We start from the raw sequence: 18,084 nt of genomic DNA on the forward strand, positions 1-18,084 counted from the left end.
TTTGTTTGCCAATGCAATTGTTAAATTTAACTTATAAGTATCTTAAGAGTGTGAAGCATAGGGTTGTTTTTGTTTTTTTCCTTGCAGGTGATCTATGGATTCTTTGATTGGTACTTTGTTTTCTGTTCTTTTTCAGAAGTTTTGGGCAGTTTGCTTGTATTCTTTCTTACATTATAGTCTTCAGATTTTTTGGCCTGTCATATTCTTCTGGGAGACTTAAAATCCTTAACTTATATTTAAACATCCTGTCTTAGACAGAAGTGTTTTGCTTTTATTTTTTTTTGCTTCTCTTCTGCTTATTCCCTGTCTTCTGTGTATTTGCATCCTCAGTTATCTTCTCATTTCTTTTATGAGACTTCCCATTATTGATTCAAGTTTTCTATTCTGCCCTTTTCTACTATGCATGTCAAATTCTTTCAAAATTTTTTGTTTCTCTTTTAAAGCATTCAGGAACATCCTTCTGTGGTTTCATGGGTGTTTTTTTTTTTCTACAGGGTCCTTTGCCCCATCAGATATTGATTTGAATCATTTTCCTTTGTCTTCAAATATTTTTTCATAAATGTCCAGAGTCTGTTACCTGAGGCCATGTATACTCTTCTGTTATTAATGTCTTCCTTTGTGGTCTATTTTCTTATTCTCAAGGTCTTTAACTGAATGTTCTACTTCTTGAGATTTTTAGTAATTGCAATTTTTAGTAATTTCAGTCTTTTTTCTCATTTTTCCCTGTTGTTTGCATTCTGACTCTCTCCCTTTTGATGTCTGTTCTCTTGGGGGGTTGGTTCTTAGTCTCAGTTTACCCCAAAGCTGGGCAGTTCACACTTTACTATCCATGAGTTTTGCCCTAAGTGACTTTTAGGGGAATGACTGGCCCCTGTTGGATGATGAGTACTTTCCTTCACTACCACATTGTCACGTACACGTGTCCTGCCCCAGTTTCCTCTGATCCTCCATTCTCTGATTAAACTTTGTTGCAACACAGTGGTATTGCATCTTACTGCTGTCAAGTTTCTTATTACTGTTGTAACCTGAACTACTTTCTACTGTTTGGATCTCTACCACTTTGGCGGGGATGGAGGGATCAGGTATAGATTTAAGTTCTTTTTTTGGCGGGGGGGAGGCTAGGCAATATGGTTAAGTGACTTGCCCAGGGTCACATAGCTAGGGAGTGTTATGTGTCCGAGGCCAGATTTGAACTCAGTTCCTCCTGACTTCAGAGCTGGTGCTCTATCCACTGTGCTACCTAGCTGCCCCTAGATTTAAGTTCTGTTGCAGGTAACTGGGTCTGCTTTGTACAGCCTGCTGCTGGGAGCATGGTGGGTAATGAGGGAGGGAATGTTTAGTGAGCATATTATTAGTTTTCTCTCTTCTTAGTTTATCAAATTTTTACCTTGTTTGGGTTCTTGGTGCCCTAGACAGTGGAGAGTTTCTTTATCTCTGATGCATAATATTTATTTTGGAGTTGTTTGAGAGCTCCTGGGTATGGGAGAAAATGTCTAGCCTTCCATCCTCTTGGTCCTGTGACAAGGAAGTGACTTTTCAAATTTTATCACATCCATTGATCCTTTAATTGTAGTTGTCAAGGGACCTCACGTTTACAACTTGAAGATTTCTAAGGTACTTTCTATTTCTAAATCCATCATCTTGACTGCTCGAAACCTATGAGTTGCAATTGTCGATTTACCTTGGTGTAAGGAGTTTCTGTGTTGAGAGTTGTGTACACCAGTGAAATTACAGATTTCGACACACCCTCCAAAAAAAAATCATGAAAAAGACAAAAAGGACCTCTCTCTATAAAAACACTTTTATCTATTTAATTTGTGATAGAAAAATAGCAACAAAATAGAAATAATCACTAACCTATGAGCCCAGTGTTTGGAGAATGGCTAAATAAATTGAGGTCTATTAATTTAATGGATTATTATGGTATCATAAAAACCAGAACAATTGTAATTGACTTACAGCTATATAATGTTGTATATGTATGTATGTATATTAAAATAGCTGGAACTTTAAAAAGATTTGGCAAGAGGTACAATACATATACCTTTTGTTTGGTATTGATTTTGTTTGATACTACTTTGTTGAAATGATTAGTGCTTTATATTAAAGGGTTTGTGTATGATTTTATTCCTTATTTTTCATGTTATTTGAGTTGATGGATAATTTTAAAACATCTCAAAATAAAATGGGTTTCTTTAGAAGTATTCATAGCATGGCAGAGAGATTTGAGGCTCCATTTGGCACTCAAAATGGACTGGGATGGAAGTAATTCCATTGATTTCTTTGCTTTTAGAAGAAAGTTTCAGAAATTTTGTGGGGGAATGAAAGTATAATTTCTGTTACTTTCAATTCTTAACCCTGTTTACTCCCTTGAATGATAGTCAAAGTTAGTTGGGAGGCTAGTGATTGCAGTTCTGAAATGACCAAAGGATTTCTGCGGTGTTGTTAGAAATAGGTATTGTTAGAACTCTAAGGATCTTTTGATTCTCCAGGATCACTCTTCCAGTCTCCAACATACTGCATTAGGTTATTCTATGAAGTAAATATCATGTTTCCATGTAAAGTTATAATTGAATATGATACCAGGTATCAGTAATAAGCTGAGGGAGGTTGACCTTTGTGAATGAGTTGTTGTTTTTTAACCCCTTAGCTATCTAGTGTTTTCTAACCCATAGAAATTAAATATCTTTTTAAATGGTCAGGATACAGAGGTCTAGTTTGATGCTGATGTCAATGTTTTTGTTTTTCAGGAGATGACTTTTCACTGATTCAACAAGAAATATACATGGTTAAAGAATGTAAACACTGTAATATTGTTGCTTACTTTGGGAGCTATCTCAGGTAAAAAAAAAATCTGTCTTTTGTTTGGATTTTAAACCCCTTTTGTTGCTACTCTTTCATTTGAATGCCATTTTGTTTATGTATTTTTCTGTTTTCAAACTATTTCTCTGGAATTCTCAAATTTCTACAACGTTTTTAGGATCCCCCTTTCCATATATAGTTAACATCCTGTTTGTTCAGAGATCAGTTTATCTGGCAGCTATAAATGCCCAGGATACAACTAAGAATCAGTTAATAAAGATTTACTTTACCTTGGTCTTACCCACAGAGAACCCATAAAGTCCATTTATTCTTACTTTAAACACATTTATAACAAGCTTGATTATTAAAAAAAACCTTTTGAGTTGGGAAGAGACTTCAGAGTTCCTCCCACTACAGGAATATCTTCCACATCATCCATGACCTGGTTACCTAGCACACATCAGGTTAGAAATACCAAATTAGAAATGAGGACTGCTGGACAGGCAGGCTAAATGACTAGAAGTGATAGGAAGAGACAAAAAACCTTAAAAGCAGAAGACATCTGAACCTTGAGGGACAACTGTTAAAATCCAGAACAGTAGAGGTGGGTCCCTGCTCAGGGCCACCCAGGTTGATAACAAAAATACAGACATGTACCTAAAACCTGACAGAGAACCTCTGAAGCCTTATTGAGACATAGCTAGTGCTCCCTTCTGGTAAGAGTTGAGCCCAAATAATGCTGACAGAAAGTACTTGAAGAATACTCCCAAAGGTTACACAGTCTTGGGCAAGAAACTGAAGACCATAGGGATATAGATTTTTTTCCTCACTGTTGCCCACTGAAAGTAAGAAATAAAGGAAATAAAATTTGATTTGGGAAATAGTGACTAAAAAGAAGTTGTCTGAGAATGGAATTTGGACTCCTGGACAGTGGCTTTAAAACATTAGAGATGGCAGAAAGAAAATATATAGAACAAAAATTAAGAATATATTTGTCAGGTATCTTACAAATCAAAATTTTAAAGAAGTTTAAACTAAAAGGAATGGGGCAGGAAACAGCTGCTTATTTATGTCCACCATGCCAGATACTATGGAGAGTAGCTTTGATGAAGGAAGAAGACAGATTGCGATAGCTAGAAGTTGATGTGAAGCAAAATCTAAGAAAGCAACCTTGGCCTCAAGTGCCCACAAGTTTAGGTAGCAAGCAAAATGAACTAAAGGTCCAAATAAAAGGAGACAAATTTTACCTCATACATATTATTAAGATTTAGGTGAAACCTGTGACTGGAATATGGCTTTGGAGGGGTTTTAGCTTATTCAGAAGAAATAAGATAGATAAAAGAAAGGGGTAGGGGCCACTGTGCATTGTGTATTAAGAAAGTATAGTTATGTGAGGAAATCCAGGAATCAGAGGGAGAAAACGTGAAGTGTTTGGGTGTAGGTCAGTGAAGGGACAGACAGACAGGCAGAGCCAAGATGGTGGAGAAAAGTTAGCAGCTCACCTGAGCTCTCCTGAAAACCGCTTGTAACACCTTTAAATAATGCCATAGAACAGTTCAGAGCAGAAGAACCCACAAAAGGATGGGGTAAAATAATTTTCCAGCCAAAGACAACTTAGAAGGTCAGCAGACAAGGTCTGCTGCACCTGGATGAGAGTGGAGCACAGTCGAGTGCAGGCTGTTGCAGCACAGACCGGGCCCCGCTGCTTCCGGAGCGCTCAGTACAGTAAATATACACAGTAAAGAGGTCAAAGAACTGATCAGAAGGAGATTACAAGGGTCTCTTTGCTGGCACTGGGGACAGGCCTCTGTTGCTTTGCCCATACTCAGATCTGGGTGGCAGTCGCAGGGTGAGGAGAACTACTAGCACAACAGAGCTTGCCGCTACAGTGGTACAGCAATCCTCGTCATAGTTCCAGGGCAGAAAAGAGTGCTTGTGGTCACTCAGAGATCAAAGCACAGGCTGGGAGAGTAGTTCACCTTGGAAGAACTGAAAGCTTACAGATTCCTAGAAGTGTCTCTGAAAACAGCAGCACAAAACCCCTGAAGCGTGAGACAGGGTGCCCTCCACCCTGGAAGCAGAGCCCCACTTTAACAAAGAGTTAAAAGTCAAGAAATAGATTGTACAAATGAGCAAACAGCAGAAAAAATTCTGACCATAGAAAGTTACTGTGGTGACAAGGAAGATCATACGGAGTATTATGTTCAGTCCTGGGTACCAGAGTTTAAGAAGAAAATTGATAACTGTAGGCAGCCAGGGTGGTAATGGGCCTTGTGTTCATATCATGTAGAGATAGGTTGAAGGAACTAGGGGTGTTTAGTCTGAAAAAGAAAAGACTTAGGTCAAATTATACCCTTCACGTATTTAAAGAGTAGTCGCATAAAAGTTAATTAGACTTGTTCTTCGAAGGAGGATCAGTGGGTGAAAGTTGCAAATTTTATGCATCTATGAAATGAGAGTTTTATTTTTATTTTTTAATAATATGCTCAATTAAGAGCAGCTCAAGGGACAGATTTAAAAATATTTTAAAAATCACTTTGCAGCATGCACTCTGCCTAAGATATTGTTCTGGGTTCTTAAACCTAGTCAGTTGCCCCCAACTCTGGAACCTCATATTCTAAGGACTGCTTCACCCCCATTCCTCCTTGCACTATGGGCTCTGTGGGAGTAGGAGTCATGCCTATTTTCCTAGGATAAACTTTCACTGTTTTTTTTTTTAATTTATTTTATTTTTAACTTATGGAATAAAACAAGCATTTCATAACATAGTATAATAAAAAAGATGATGGCATGTGCAACTGCAATTCTATTTTGTACAACTTGCTATTCCTTTTAAATATTGATGTTTTACAGTCCTTTCACAAATGATTCCTTTGGTAATGTTCATAACATGAACATTCATTATTTTACACACTTGTATTTTTTTAATGTTCTAATGTGTTGATAACCAAATCCAAATTCATTTACTCTCTTCAATTGGAATTTGATAATCCCAAGTCTTACATGTATCCCTCATTATTAGGTAAGAGGAATTTAATGTTTTAATCAATAAATGATGTACTCTAATTGTAATTTATAAATATGTATTTCATTAAAATCTTATGTTCCACACAAGAAAAAAAAAAGAAGCAGCAAATTTAGGCTTGGTGTTGGGAAAAATTTGCAACAATTAAAATTTTTCCAAAATGGAATAGATTTTCGCATAGAATCTTAGATTTACAGATTTAAGGTATTGTGGAAGCCTCAAGACAGAGTGGGTTTCCACTCATTTGTGGTCTTCAGCTAGTGACTGGATAGCCACTTTTCAAGTATGTTATAGTGGAATTCCTTTTAGTTATAGGCTAATCTGGATGGCCACTGAGGTCCCTTCCAACTCAAAATTCTGTGATTTGGTGACCCTATATTATTAATGCAAGGTTAAATTATATTTTATGTACTATGCTTCAGAAAAGCTAGTCTACTGCATTTCAGTATTTTAGAAAGATTTTCATTTAAAATGGTTAAAGTGTTGGTATTTACACATTTATCTAGAAAAGTTGCTTATGTGGAGCACTTCATTCTCAGAAAATGATGGAGAATACCTTAATAAATAGCCGTTGAGATCTTAATTTAGGCTAAGGGGGTAGAATACTTCATTTCTGATTGAAGAATATATTTGAAGGTATGTTTATTGTATGATTTGCATTATTTTTCTACTTTAAGGACTTTCTGTTTAAAAAGCTATTAAGTCTTTTCTTAGTTGATAAAGTTTTTTTTTTAAATGCAAGAGAGTACTAATTATTTTCCAAACGATTACATATTTTAAAATAATAATAAAGGCATTTTCCCTTCAAAAATTTAATCAAAATGGTTTAAAATTATATGAGTAACCAAAGCAAAACCATATTCCAGAAAGTTACCTCTTTTTGTTACAGAGCTGCAGTTCTTTTTAAATAAAATTACCGAGACTACCACTAATTGGCATATTGGTCTTGCTAATCCTTGTCACTCTTCTGTTCTGGAGCCTCTGTGGCTATAGAAGAAAACACAAATCTCTCTGGCGTCTTAAGCCCTTTACAATCTTACTCTCACCTATCTTACAAAACTGATTTCACATTGCTACTCCTTACAAACTTTATGTTCCAGCCAAACTGGCTACTTTCTCTTTTCTTTAGATGCTGATGATTTGTTTCCTGCCTTTGTTCTTTTGCCCCAGCCGTCCCAGTGCCTGGAATGGTCTGTCTCTTCACTTCTGTCTCTTGATATCCTATCTCCCTTCAAGGCTTAGCTCAAGTCCTACCTCTAGCAAAAGATATTTGCTGGTTTCCTTCTCTCCTTTAATGTTTTCAAACCCCCCCCCCCCCATATTTTGGTATATTTTGTATATGTTTTGTATTTACTTAACTGTGTACACATTGCCTTCCCTTCTCTTTGAAGGTAAGCACCTTGAGGGTAGAAAGTTTTTCAGTATGATCTGTAAGAATAGGGCTTTGTACAATGCTTTGAACAAAGTAAGTCCTTAACATATCTTTGTTAAATCGAATTGAATGGCATTTGCATGATGATTGTCTAGGCCTTTGTTGTATTCCAAACATTTTAATGGAAAAATGTAAAAATATTACTAGTCTGATTACAACTGCATTGAAGACTAGTTTCATTAATATTACATACTTTAAAAATTAGAAGTTTTAAAATAAGCCAGTTTAATACCATTCCAGGCTGGGAGAAACTCAGCTAAAGTTTACAACTTACCAGCTCTGATGAAAGAGTGATTATTAGGCTACTGCCCTGATGCATACTTGCCTCTCTTAGCTTTAAGTGCATGAAGGAGGAGAAAGAGAAGCAATTAAAAAAAAAATTTTAGAAAATTTTTTATTTTGTTTTGCACCTATGATTTAATTGACTTAGAGAACCCTAGATGAGGGAACTTTATCTACCAGTGCAAACCAGCAATTGTTCTTTCATTTGAATCCTAGAAATTTGCCTGAGGCCTTTGAGAGGTTAAGTGATTTACCCAGGGTCATACTGTCAGCATTTGACTGAGGCAGGATTTGAACTTGGTCTTTCTGATTCCAAAATCTCCAAATGCTGAAGTGCCTTTCAGAGATGTCTTAGTTGTCAAGAATTATAATCTAACTTCTGATCTTCTTTCTTTTTTCATAATAGTCGGGAAAAATTATGGATCTGTATGGAATATTGTGGTGGTGGATCACTTCAAGACATTTACCATGGTACTGTATATTTTTTAAAATACTTTAAACTTACACAAAGGAAAAGAAAAATTTTCGAAGTATAACTTATCCATCTGCCCTTATGAGTAAGAGAATTGCTTTCTAATAAATCTGTTTATGTGCAAAATAAAATTTAACATATTAAAATGAGAAACTTGTGGAATAAAATTTAAATTTACTATTTGATATTGCCTGGGCTCTGAGCTGCCATTTTGAACAGTGTTTATATATTGTCAAGATCTTTAAAATGTGCCTATATTTTGAACTTAGACAAGGACTAGTTTTTTGATAATTACCACTAAAATAAAAATTAACTATTTTTTATTCATTTAGACAAAAAAGGAGCTTTTACTATAGCAAAGCATCCTTTATCCTGTTGTCACCTATGTGGTTATTCTGATTAAGGGTTCGATAACCCATTTATGAAGTTATATTGTGATTGTTGGGTAAGAGAGGTACAAAGTACTACAAGAGTTCTAAAGAATTCTAATAAGCAGACTATCCAATATTGTGCTAACATGCTTTGAGAAGGACTCGGCTAAATAGAACCAGCTTAGAAAGAAAGCTTGCTAGTACTTCACTTAGAAAGCAGAACGCTTCAGAAGTCCATGATAAATGACAAGTATAAAAATATAAACTTTTATTAAATATAAGAAGCTGGTTTATTTTTTGTTGATTGCCTAGATTTAAGAAAGTGATAGAGAAAACATTAATAATGGAGATTAAACTAAAAGGGTATCATATGTACATTTTTTTCAGCAGGATAGTTGTTAAACATTTACAAGAATATCACTGAGACATTTATTCAGTGATTAAAGGTCATAAAACCATGCTGATGAGATCCATTAAAAATTGACTGTATTGTTTAAAAAAAAAGAAATATAATGAGCCAGTGGTGGCTTTTCACTTGAAGTATCATAAATTTTTTACCCCTTCTCCTTGGTGGCTGTTTTTTAACACATTTAAAGTACTTATGAGAGACTTCTGGAAGCTTCTTTCTTTTTCCAAGGCAACTTTTAGTTACAAGACTATGTTTTCTTATCATTTGTACCGTTCATTCTATATCTCTTCTCACTTTCCCCCTATATTCTTGTAGTCATCTGTTATTTTTTAGGAAATACCTCATCCAATACCTTCTCTAGTACTAGTTGTCACTTCTCTTAAGTCCCCCTATCCACCGGTTCAGGAAAAGCATCACCTTTGCTTCTCACTGCCATTTCTAGACCCTCTCCTCTATTATCATTACTCAGCTGCCTCCCATCTTTGAAGTTCACCCAGTCTGAATCGTTGTTGCTACAATCACTTAGCCCTCCAGGTAGACACTCTTCCTCCTTTATCAAGTACCTCAGTAACTGCCTCACAATCTTACTCCTTACCACAACACTTTCACTCATCCTTGGGACTGAGAATCTCTTTATTGTCTCTTCAGACATCCCAGATTCCAAGTTCACCGAGCTAATTTCACGTGATCTCTGCCTTTCACAAGGGATGACCTAGACCTTACAATTAACCCAAACTATTCATTCACCATGGCCATGGATTCTGAAATTCATCGCTTTAATTATTATCTCATTTTCTTCCTTCTCCTGTCTCCATTCTTCCTAAAACTCTTCATCTTTAGTATAACCTCCAGCCCTTTAAGCTTTCCCTATTTTTCTTGTCTTTTACCTTGTTCTGGCTTCACTTTCCTTCCTTAGAGTCATTACTCTTTAGCTAACCATTTTAATTGCTCATTGCCGTTTCCTTTTGACTCTCTTGCTCCCCTTATCCTTCTGCCTTTCACATATTGCCAGTCCTCAACACTGGGTAATCCCTACCATCTGTCTTTTTCATTTCACTACTGAACAATGAGATACCTCTAAAGAAAGGCACACAATTGTGCTAGATGGGTTCACTAAAAATTCATGTTGTTTAAGGTCAAATGAACTGTAAAGTTTACATGTCAATTCTTTTATTTTTCTCAAAGTGACTATCATGTTTCCTGCAGTGGGCATCCCAAGCTTTCTCTTCTCTTTTGAAAACTCCAACTCCATGTTTTTCCACTGATGACTTGTACTTTACTGAGGAAAGATGAGACCTTCTATTAGGAACTTCCTCATCTTCCTTTGTTACCTTTTTATCTCTTTACCCATAAGGCCTCTTCTTCTCTTTCCAGTTTCAGAAGATGTGATGACCCTTCTACATGCCAGAGCTAAGCCTTTTCTTGTGTCCTATTTTCTGTCTTTTTCAAGAGATTCTAGTCCATCAGTCCTTTCTCCAGTCTTCATTATCTCAATATCTGATGACTGCCTATAAATTCATGTCTTATGCTTGACCCTGTCTTCAAGAAAATCTTCCCTTGATATTCCCTCGCATTATGGTCCTACACCTGTCTTTCCTTTGGCTACAAAACCCTTAACAAACATCACTCGTGTTTCCCAGGTGATGTTTTCCCCTTCAGTTCATTTCACCAACCATCTAAGTGCCTGCCACCTGCAAGACCCTGTGTCAGGCACTGGGGACAAAAACATGAACAAAATAGTTCTTGCCCTCGAGGAAGTTACATTCTACTTGGTTCCATATATACAGATTTGCAGATATGAAGTATATGTAACATAATTTTAAGGAGATAGTGCTGATAATTAAGGGGATCAGGAAAGACCTTTTTTAGGAAGTGGCACTTAAGGTGTGCTTTAAAGGAAGCTTGAGATACTGTGATCTCAGGAGAGAGTGCTCTCAAGGCATAGAGTGTTACCCCTGCAAAGACAGAAGATAGAATGAAAAGAGAACACTTGGTAGGTAAGTGTGACTGGAATAGCAAGTTTATAGAGGGAAGTATATGAAATAAGATAGGAAGGTGGGAGCCAGACCAGGGATAGGCTGAGGGTTTTGTATCTTATCCTAAAGGTGGTAGGGAGCCATTGAAAATTTTTTGAGTAGGAAGTGCCATGGTCAAATCTGTAATTTAGGAATGTGGATTTGGCAGCTATGTGAAGGGATACCTTGGAAAGGAAAGAGACTAGAAGCAGTGAGACCAATTAAGTAGCTTTTGAAGTTGTCTCAACAAGAGGTGAAAAGGGCTTAAATTAGAGTATAGAGGCTATGTGAAAGGAGAGTGGGAAACAGCTGTAAGAGATGTTGTAGAGTTTGTAGAAGTGTCAAGACTTGGTAACTGAGTAAGTTGAAGAGTAGGGAGAATAGAAATAGGAAAGTTTAGAGGAAAGATGATTGTTGAGGGAAACATGAAGATTTCCATTTTGAACATGATGAATTTGAGATGCCACAGTACATCCAGTGGCAGTGTCCTCTAGGTATCTGGCAATATGGTACTGAAGTTCAGGGAAGAATGAAGATTTAGAATAGGCTGTTGACTCTGGCTATTATGAGATCATTGGAAACCTTAGAGACAATGATTTCAGTGGAGTGGTGGAATTGGAAGCTGAATTTCTAGAGTATGAGAAGTTCAGAGGAGAGGAAGTAGAGATGATGATTACAGATCACTTTTTTCTAGGAGTTTGGTTTTCAAAGGGAGAAAAGATACAGAAGGATGATTTGAGGGGATTTGTAGGACTGAGTGAAGATTTTCTAAGGATTGGGGAAATCTGAGCACGTATAGACAGGACATGAAAGGATCCATTGAATAAGGAAAAATTGAAAATGAGAAGGAATAATTGAGGAAGTGGGATTTTGGAGGAAAAAAGGGAATGGGATAAAGAGCACAGTGTGACTGAATTTATTCATCGGAGACTGAAACAAAGGAGAAGAGAATGGGGCATGATAAAGAGAGATTTTGAGGAGTGTAGTTGACGAAAAAGAGGGAGCTTGCTACGGATGCCTGCTATTTTCTTGGTGGAGTAGGAGGTGAGATTTTCCTTCTGCTGAGGAGTCAGAAGGAGGTGGTATTGGAGAGTTGAAGAGGGAGGAGAAAGTTTAGCATAGCTTTTGGGTAGGAGGGTGATAGTGAGGGAAGAAATAAAATCATGTAGCAATGAGGGCCTAGTTGAGATTAGATAATTATATTTGTAATGAACCCACCTGATGAGTGTTTATGGCTTACTTTCTCCGTGAGTGTTTAGCAGCTCATAAGTAGGAATGGAGAAAGTGGACAGTGAGGGGTGACCCAAGTCTGGAGTTTGGCAAGGTTTGATGTGATAAAACAAGGGAGAAAAGAATTTAAGGGTAACTGACAGTGTATGGTTAACCAGATAATTGTAGAGTCTGCCAAGAGAAAGAATTGTAGAGATCTGAAAAGGGAAAGAAGGAACACCAAAACATAAATAATGAATTAGGAGAACAGGAAGACAAGCAAAGAAATTCAGTCATAGTGAAGACAGAGACAGGATGAAGAAAAAGAATAGGCTTCGGACAGATTAAGCAGAATGAGAAATTGAAGGATATTGGGTTGTGGTTGGAGAGAATAATTTCAGAGTGTTGAATCCTGGAGATAGAACAGTTTTCGGTGATGATCAGATCAAGGTTATGACTCTGAGTATATGTAGCTGAGTCAGACTAAAGATGGACTATTGTGAGTTTGGGAGGTTGATAAACTGAGAGATCAAGGTATTCATGGGGACCTTGATATGAATAGTACTCCAGATATGAGGGTAGGAGTAAGGTTAGAAATAAAGACTGAACCATATACTGAATTTTCTGAGAAAGGATGGAGAATGACCTGAAAGTTAATAGATGTTACAGCTAGGAGTTAAACTGAGGCATAAATATGAATAAGTAACCCTCAAAGCAAAAGGAATTGTTGAGTGATGGTGGAAAAGAGACAGTCTGGAAGTATCAGTTTTAATATCTTAGTCATCCTTAACCCTCTCTTTGTACTCTTATAGTTCTCTCCCACTCCCATCTACAATCAGATGCTCAGCTCTGGAAATACTACCTAATGGACATCCTCTTCTTTTCAGGAATACAGCCATTGTTAATCTAGTCTGTGTCCTTATCACCTTGCCTGGACCAATATGATGTATTCTTTAAAAAATTTTTTACTTCCATCAATATTCTTTTTCATTATGAATTAAAATCTCAACAAACACAAACATTTAAATATACAAAAAAGCAAAAGGAATTATATATGAAACTGTGAACTTAATGCAGTTTGGTTTTTCCCACTACATATAACATTTTTTTATAATTAAAATTTTATGATAGTCCCAGCACTGTCCTGCTTGTCCATAACTTCTCCTGAACTTCCTTTTGCTTTCTTATGTTTATTTTTTAAATGATTAATTGAAGCTCCTTTATTTTCTTCCTTTTTCAGTATCATACCTCACTCCCTCGACCAACTCTTCCCTCTCCATTTCCTGCAAATAAAAGCCCTCTCTTGTCCTCCCCCACAAAAAAAATAATCACATAAAATAAATCCACACATTGTAAATGTCTGAAAATGTCTCATACTTCCCCTCTAGTCCATCACCTTTCTGCCAAGAGGCAGGAAGCACGATCTGTCATCATTTGCTTGGAGTTGTAATCAGCCGTTGTACTGTTCATGGTTCTTAAGTTTTATATAAATTTTTCTCCTGATTCTACTCACTACACACTGTATCATTGTGTTTAAGGTTTCCTTGTTTCTCTCAATCCATCCTTTTTATCATGACTTATGATGTGGTAATATTCCATTACATTCATACAACATTTGTTCAGGCATTTCCCCATTGATGGGTACCTAGTTTGTTTCCATTTCTTTCTTACAATAAAAAATGCTACTTTAGATATTTTTGTGCATATGAATCCTTTCCCTCTATCTTTATCTTTATCTTCATCTTTTTGGGTTGGTTGATGGTGTTTGTCCTTCATTCTCAAAGAAGACCACAATGACATTGTTATGCTAGAGTCAAGTTACAGTGTATCTGACTGTGGCTGATCAGACCAGTACAAGCTCAGAATGTTCTACCACAGGTTGGGTACAAATCACCCATGTGTGCTTCTGACATTTCTTTTCAGTTACTTCAATTCTGCTTTGCTCATAGAGCACAGCACCTTCTCTGATGTGGGCACACCATGTTGGGTGGTCCTGTGCCAATGTCTCCCATTTCATACAATCAATTCCAGAGTTCTTAAGAGAGACCTTGAGAGGGTCCTTGTATCACTTCTTTTGACTACCATGTGAATGCTTGCCCTGTGTGAGTTCTCCATAAAATAGTCCTTTTGGCACACATACATTCTGCAATCGAACAATGTGGCCAGCCCATTGGAGTTGCTCTCTCTGCATTAGAGTTTGAATGCTTGGCAGTTTAGTTTGAGAAAGGACCTCAGTGTCTGGTATCTTATCCTGCCAGATGTTCTTCATAATCTTTCTAAGGCAATTCAAATGAAAGCTATTCAATTTCCTGGCATGGTGCTGGCATATTGTCCAGGTTTCACATACATACAACAATGAGGTCAGCACAAGAGCTCTGTAGACCTTCAGTTCAGTAGTCAGTCTAATACCTCTTCTCTTCACACTTTCCTTTGAAGAGCCGCCCAAACACTAAGCTAGCTCATTATCAATGTGTACATCCCTAGAAAGTATACTACGAAGGTACATGAACTTATTCATGGCATTCAGAACTTCTTCATTTGTTGTAACCAGTGGTTCTATGTATGGATGGTGTGGTGATGGCTGATGGAGCACCTGTTTTTTCTTGCTTAGGCCAAAATTTGCACAAGCAGCAGAGAATTGATCTATATACTTTGTTTATCTCAGCTTCAGAAGCTGCATTGAGTGCATAATCATCTGCAAACAGAAAATCATTCGCCAATACTTCTTCTACTTTGGTCTTGGCTTGTATCCTTTTCAGGTTGAAGAATTTAACATCAGTGTGGTAGTTGACTTTGATAATGTGTTCATGCTCTTTGAAGGCATTTGATAACATGGTGGAAAACATGTTAAAAAACATGGAAGCAAGCACACAACCTTGTTTCACTACATTGGTGACTAGGAAAGCATGAGAGCATTGTCCATTATCCAGAACCCAGGCAAGCATGCCATCATGAAATTCACATACTATGCTGATGAACTTCTCCAGGCAACCAAATTTTGACATGATTTTCCATAAGCCCTCACAACTGGCAATAGCAGAGGCCTTAGTCAGATCTACAGGCGTTATGTATAGACCTCTGTTCTGCTCCTGGCGTTTCTCCTGGAGTTGTCGGGCAGCAAACACCATAATGACCATTCCTTAACCCTTTCTGAAGCCACGCTGGCTCTCAGGTAGATGACCATCTTCCAGGTGAAGGATCAGCCTATATCAGATTGTATAAATGTTTTTGGGTACAGGCCTAATGGTAGTATTGATGAGTTTAAAAAGTATACTCAGTTAAGTGACATTTTAGGTATAGTTCCAAAATGGTTTTCAAAAGGGCTGGAACACTTCACATTTCTACCAATAGTTCATTAGTGTACCTGTCTTCCTGTAACTCCTTCAGTGGTTTTCATTTTCCTTTTTTGCCATTTTTACAGATCTAATGGATGTGAAGGGAAACTTTAGAGTTGTTTTAATTTGTGTTTCATTATTTGTGATTTGGAGCATTTTTTCAAAACTTGTTGATTGTTTGAATTTTTTATTTTGAGAACTGGCAGCTCATATTCTTTTACCACTTATCTGTCTTCACCACTCAGCTATTGGGTAATGTCTCATATATTTGAATCAGTTCTCTATACCAGGTGTCCCAAAAGTTTTAGTGCGGTTTTAACTTTAATAGATTAAAACTGAACAAAGGCTTTTGGGACAACCTGCATATTTTGGATATTAGACCATTATATCATAGAAATTAGGTGTGAAGATTTTTCCCAGTTTACTTATTCCCCTGCTAATTGTAATTAATTCATTAATTCATTTTTAGGCAGTTGAAGTTAAGTGACTTGCCCAGGGTCACACAGTTAGTACATGTCAAGTGTTTGGTCTGAGGTCGGATTTCAACTCAGGTCCCCCTGACTTCAGGGCCGGTGCTCTATTCACTGCGCCATCTAGCTGCCCCTGCTAATTTTAATTTAATAAGTTTTGCTCATGAGGCAGAGCCAAGATGGCAGAGTAAAGGCAGGGACTCGCCTGAGCTTTCCCCCAAAACCCTCCAAATACCTTTGAAAATGACCCTAAGCAAATTCTAGAGCAGCAGAACCCACAAAGAGACAGAGTAAAGCAAATTTCCAGCCCAAGAACTTAGAAGGTCGGTAGGAAAGGCCTGTTGCACCAGGGTGAGAGAGGAGCACGTTTCAACACAGACCCCACCAGCCCATACCTGGTTTCAACAAATCCACAACAGGCCTCAGGGTTATAGAATCCTAGAAGTATCTCTGAAAACGGCTGCCCAAAACCTCTGAAGCTTGGGACAGTGCGCCTTCCATCTTGGGAGCAGAGCCCTACTTTAGTACAGAGTTAAAAGTCAAATAATAGACAGGAAAAGAAAAAAGCTTGGACTATAGAAAGTTACTATGGTGACAAGGAAGGTCAAAACACACTCAGAAGAAAACAACAAAGTCAGAGCTCCCACATCCAAAGCCTCCAAGAAAAATACAAATTGGTCTCAAGCAATAGAAGAGCTCAAAAAGGATTTTGAAAATCAAGTAAGAGAGGTAGAGGAAAAATTGGGAAGACAAATGAGAGCGATGCAAGAAAATCATGAAAAAACAAGTCAACAACTTGGTAAAGTAGAAACAAAAAAATACCGAAGAAAATAACACCTTACAAAAGAGACTAAGACTTAAAAAGCAGAATTGGCCAAATGGAAAAGGAGGTTCAAAAGCTCACTGAAGAAAATAATTCTGTGGCCTGAATTCCTTAAAAATTAGAATGGAGAAATTGGAAGCTAGTGATAATTTGAGAAATCAAGGCACTGTAACACTAATCCAGAAGAATGAAAAAATGGAAGAAAATGTGAAATATCTGATTGGAAAAACAATTGACCTGGAAAATAGATCCAGGAGAGAGAACTTAAAAATTATTGGACTATCAGAAAGCCATGATCAAAAAAAGAGCCTAGACATCCATCATCTTTCAAGAAATTATCAAGGAAAATTGCCCTGATATTTTAGAACCAGAGGGCAAAATAGAAATTAAAAAATCCATCGATCACCTCCTGAAAGAGATCCCCAAAGGAAATCTCCTACGAATATTGTAGCCAAATTCCAGAATTCCCAGGTCAAGGCAGCCAGAAAGAAACAATTCAAGTATTGTGGAAACACAATCAGGATAACACAAGATTTAGCAGCTTCTACATTAAGGGTCTGGAGGGCATAGCATATGATATTCCAGAGGGCAAAGGAGATAGGACTACAACCAAGAATCACCTACCCAGAAAAACTGAGTATAATCTTTCAGGGTGAAAAATGGTCATTCAGTGAAATAGGGGACTTTCAAGCATTCCTGAGGAAAAGACCAGAGCTGAATAGAAAATTTGACTTTCAAATACAAGACTCAAGTGAAACATGGAAGAGGTAAACAGGAAAGAGAAATTGTAAGAGACTTATTAAGGTTGAACTGTTTACATTCCTGCAGGGAAAGATGATATTTGTAACTCATGAGTCCTTTGTCAGTATTAGGGTAGCAGGAGGGAAGAAAAATTTATATGTATGTATAGATAGATAGCCAGAGGGCACAGGGTGAGCTGAAGATGAAGGGGTGATATCTGGAAAATAAAATTAAGGGGTGAGAGAGGATTATATTGGGAGAAGGAGAAAGGGAGAAGTAGAATGGGGTAAATTATCTCACATGAAACAGACAAGAAAAGGCTTTTACAGTGGAGGGGAAATGGGGAAAGGTGAGAGGGAATGAGTGAATCCTATTCTCATAGGATTTGGCTTAAGGAGGGAATAACATGCACAATGGGGTATGGAAATCTGTGTTACCCTACAGGAAAATAAGGGGGGAAGGGGACAAGAGAGCAGGGGGTTGATAGAGGGGAGGGCAGATTGGGGGAGGGGATAATCAAAAGCAAACACTTCTGAGGAGGGACAGGGTCAAAGGAGAGAATAGAATAAATGGGGGGTAGAATAGGATAAAAGGAAATATACTTAGTTTTTCACAACAGGAGTACTATGGAAGTGTTTTGCATGACTACACATCTATAACCTGTATCGAGATGCTTGCCTTTTCAATGAGGGTGGTTG

At 37.3% G+C, this 18,084-nt stretch overlaps 1 protein-coding gene across 2 annotated transcripts in view; it reads left to right on the forward strand.

Annotated features, from left to right (window-relative positions):
* Positions 1–18,084, forward strand: part of MAP4K5 (mitogen-activated protein kinase kinase kinase kinase 5) — a 176,444-nt gene that overhangs the window by 62,989 nt on the left and 95,371 nt on the right. For both annotated transcript variants that reach the window (XM_027849199.1, XM_027849198.1), the window contains exons 3-4: positions 2,751–2,841; positions 7,948–8,012. In XM_027849199.1, coding sequence (XP_027705000.1) covers positions 2,751–2,841; positions 7,948–8,012 — 156 coding nt within the window. The remainder of the gene's footprint in view (positions 1–2,750; positions 2,842–7,947; positions 8,013–18,084) is intronic.

This window comes from Vombatus ursinus, unplaced genomic scaffold (assembly GCF_900497805.2).
Source record: "Vombatus ursinus unplaced genomic scaffold, bare-nosed wombat genome assembly UNPS02007284.1, whole genome shotgun sequence".
In the NCBI taxonomy this organism is placed as follows: Eukaryota; Metazoa; Chordata; class Mammalia; order Diprotodontia; family Vombatidae; genus Vombatus; species Vombatus ursinus.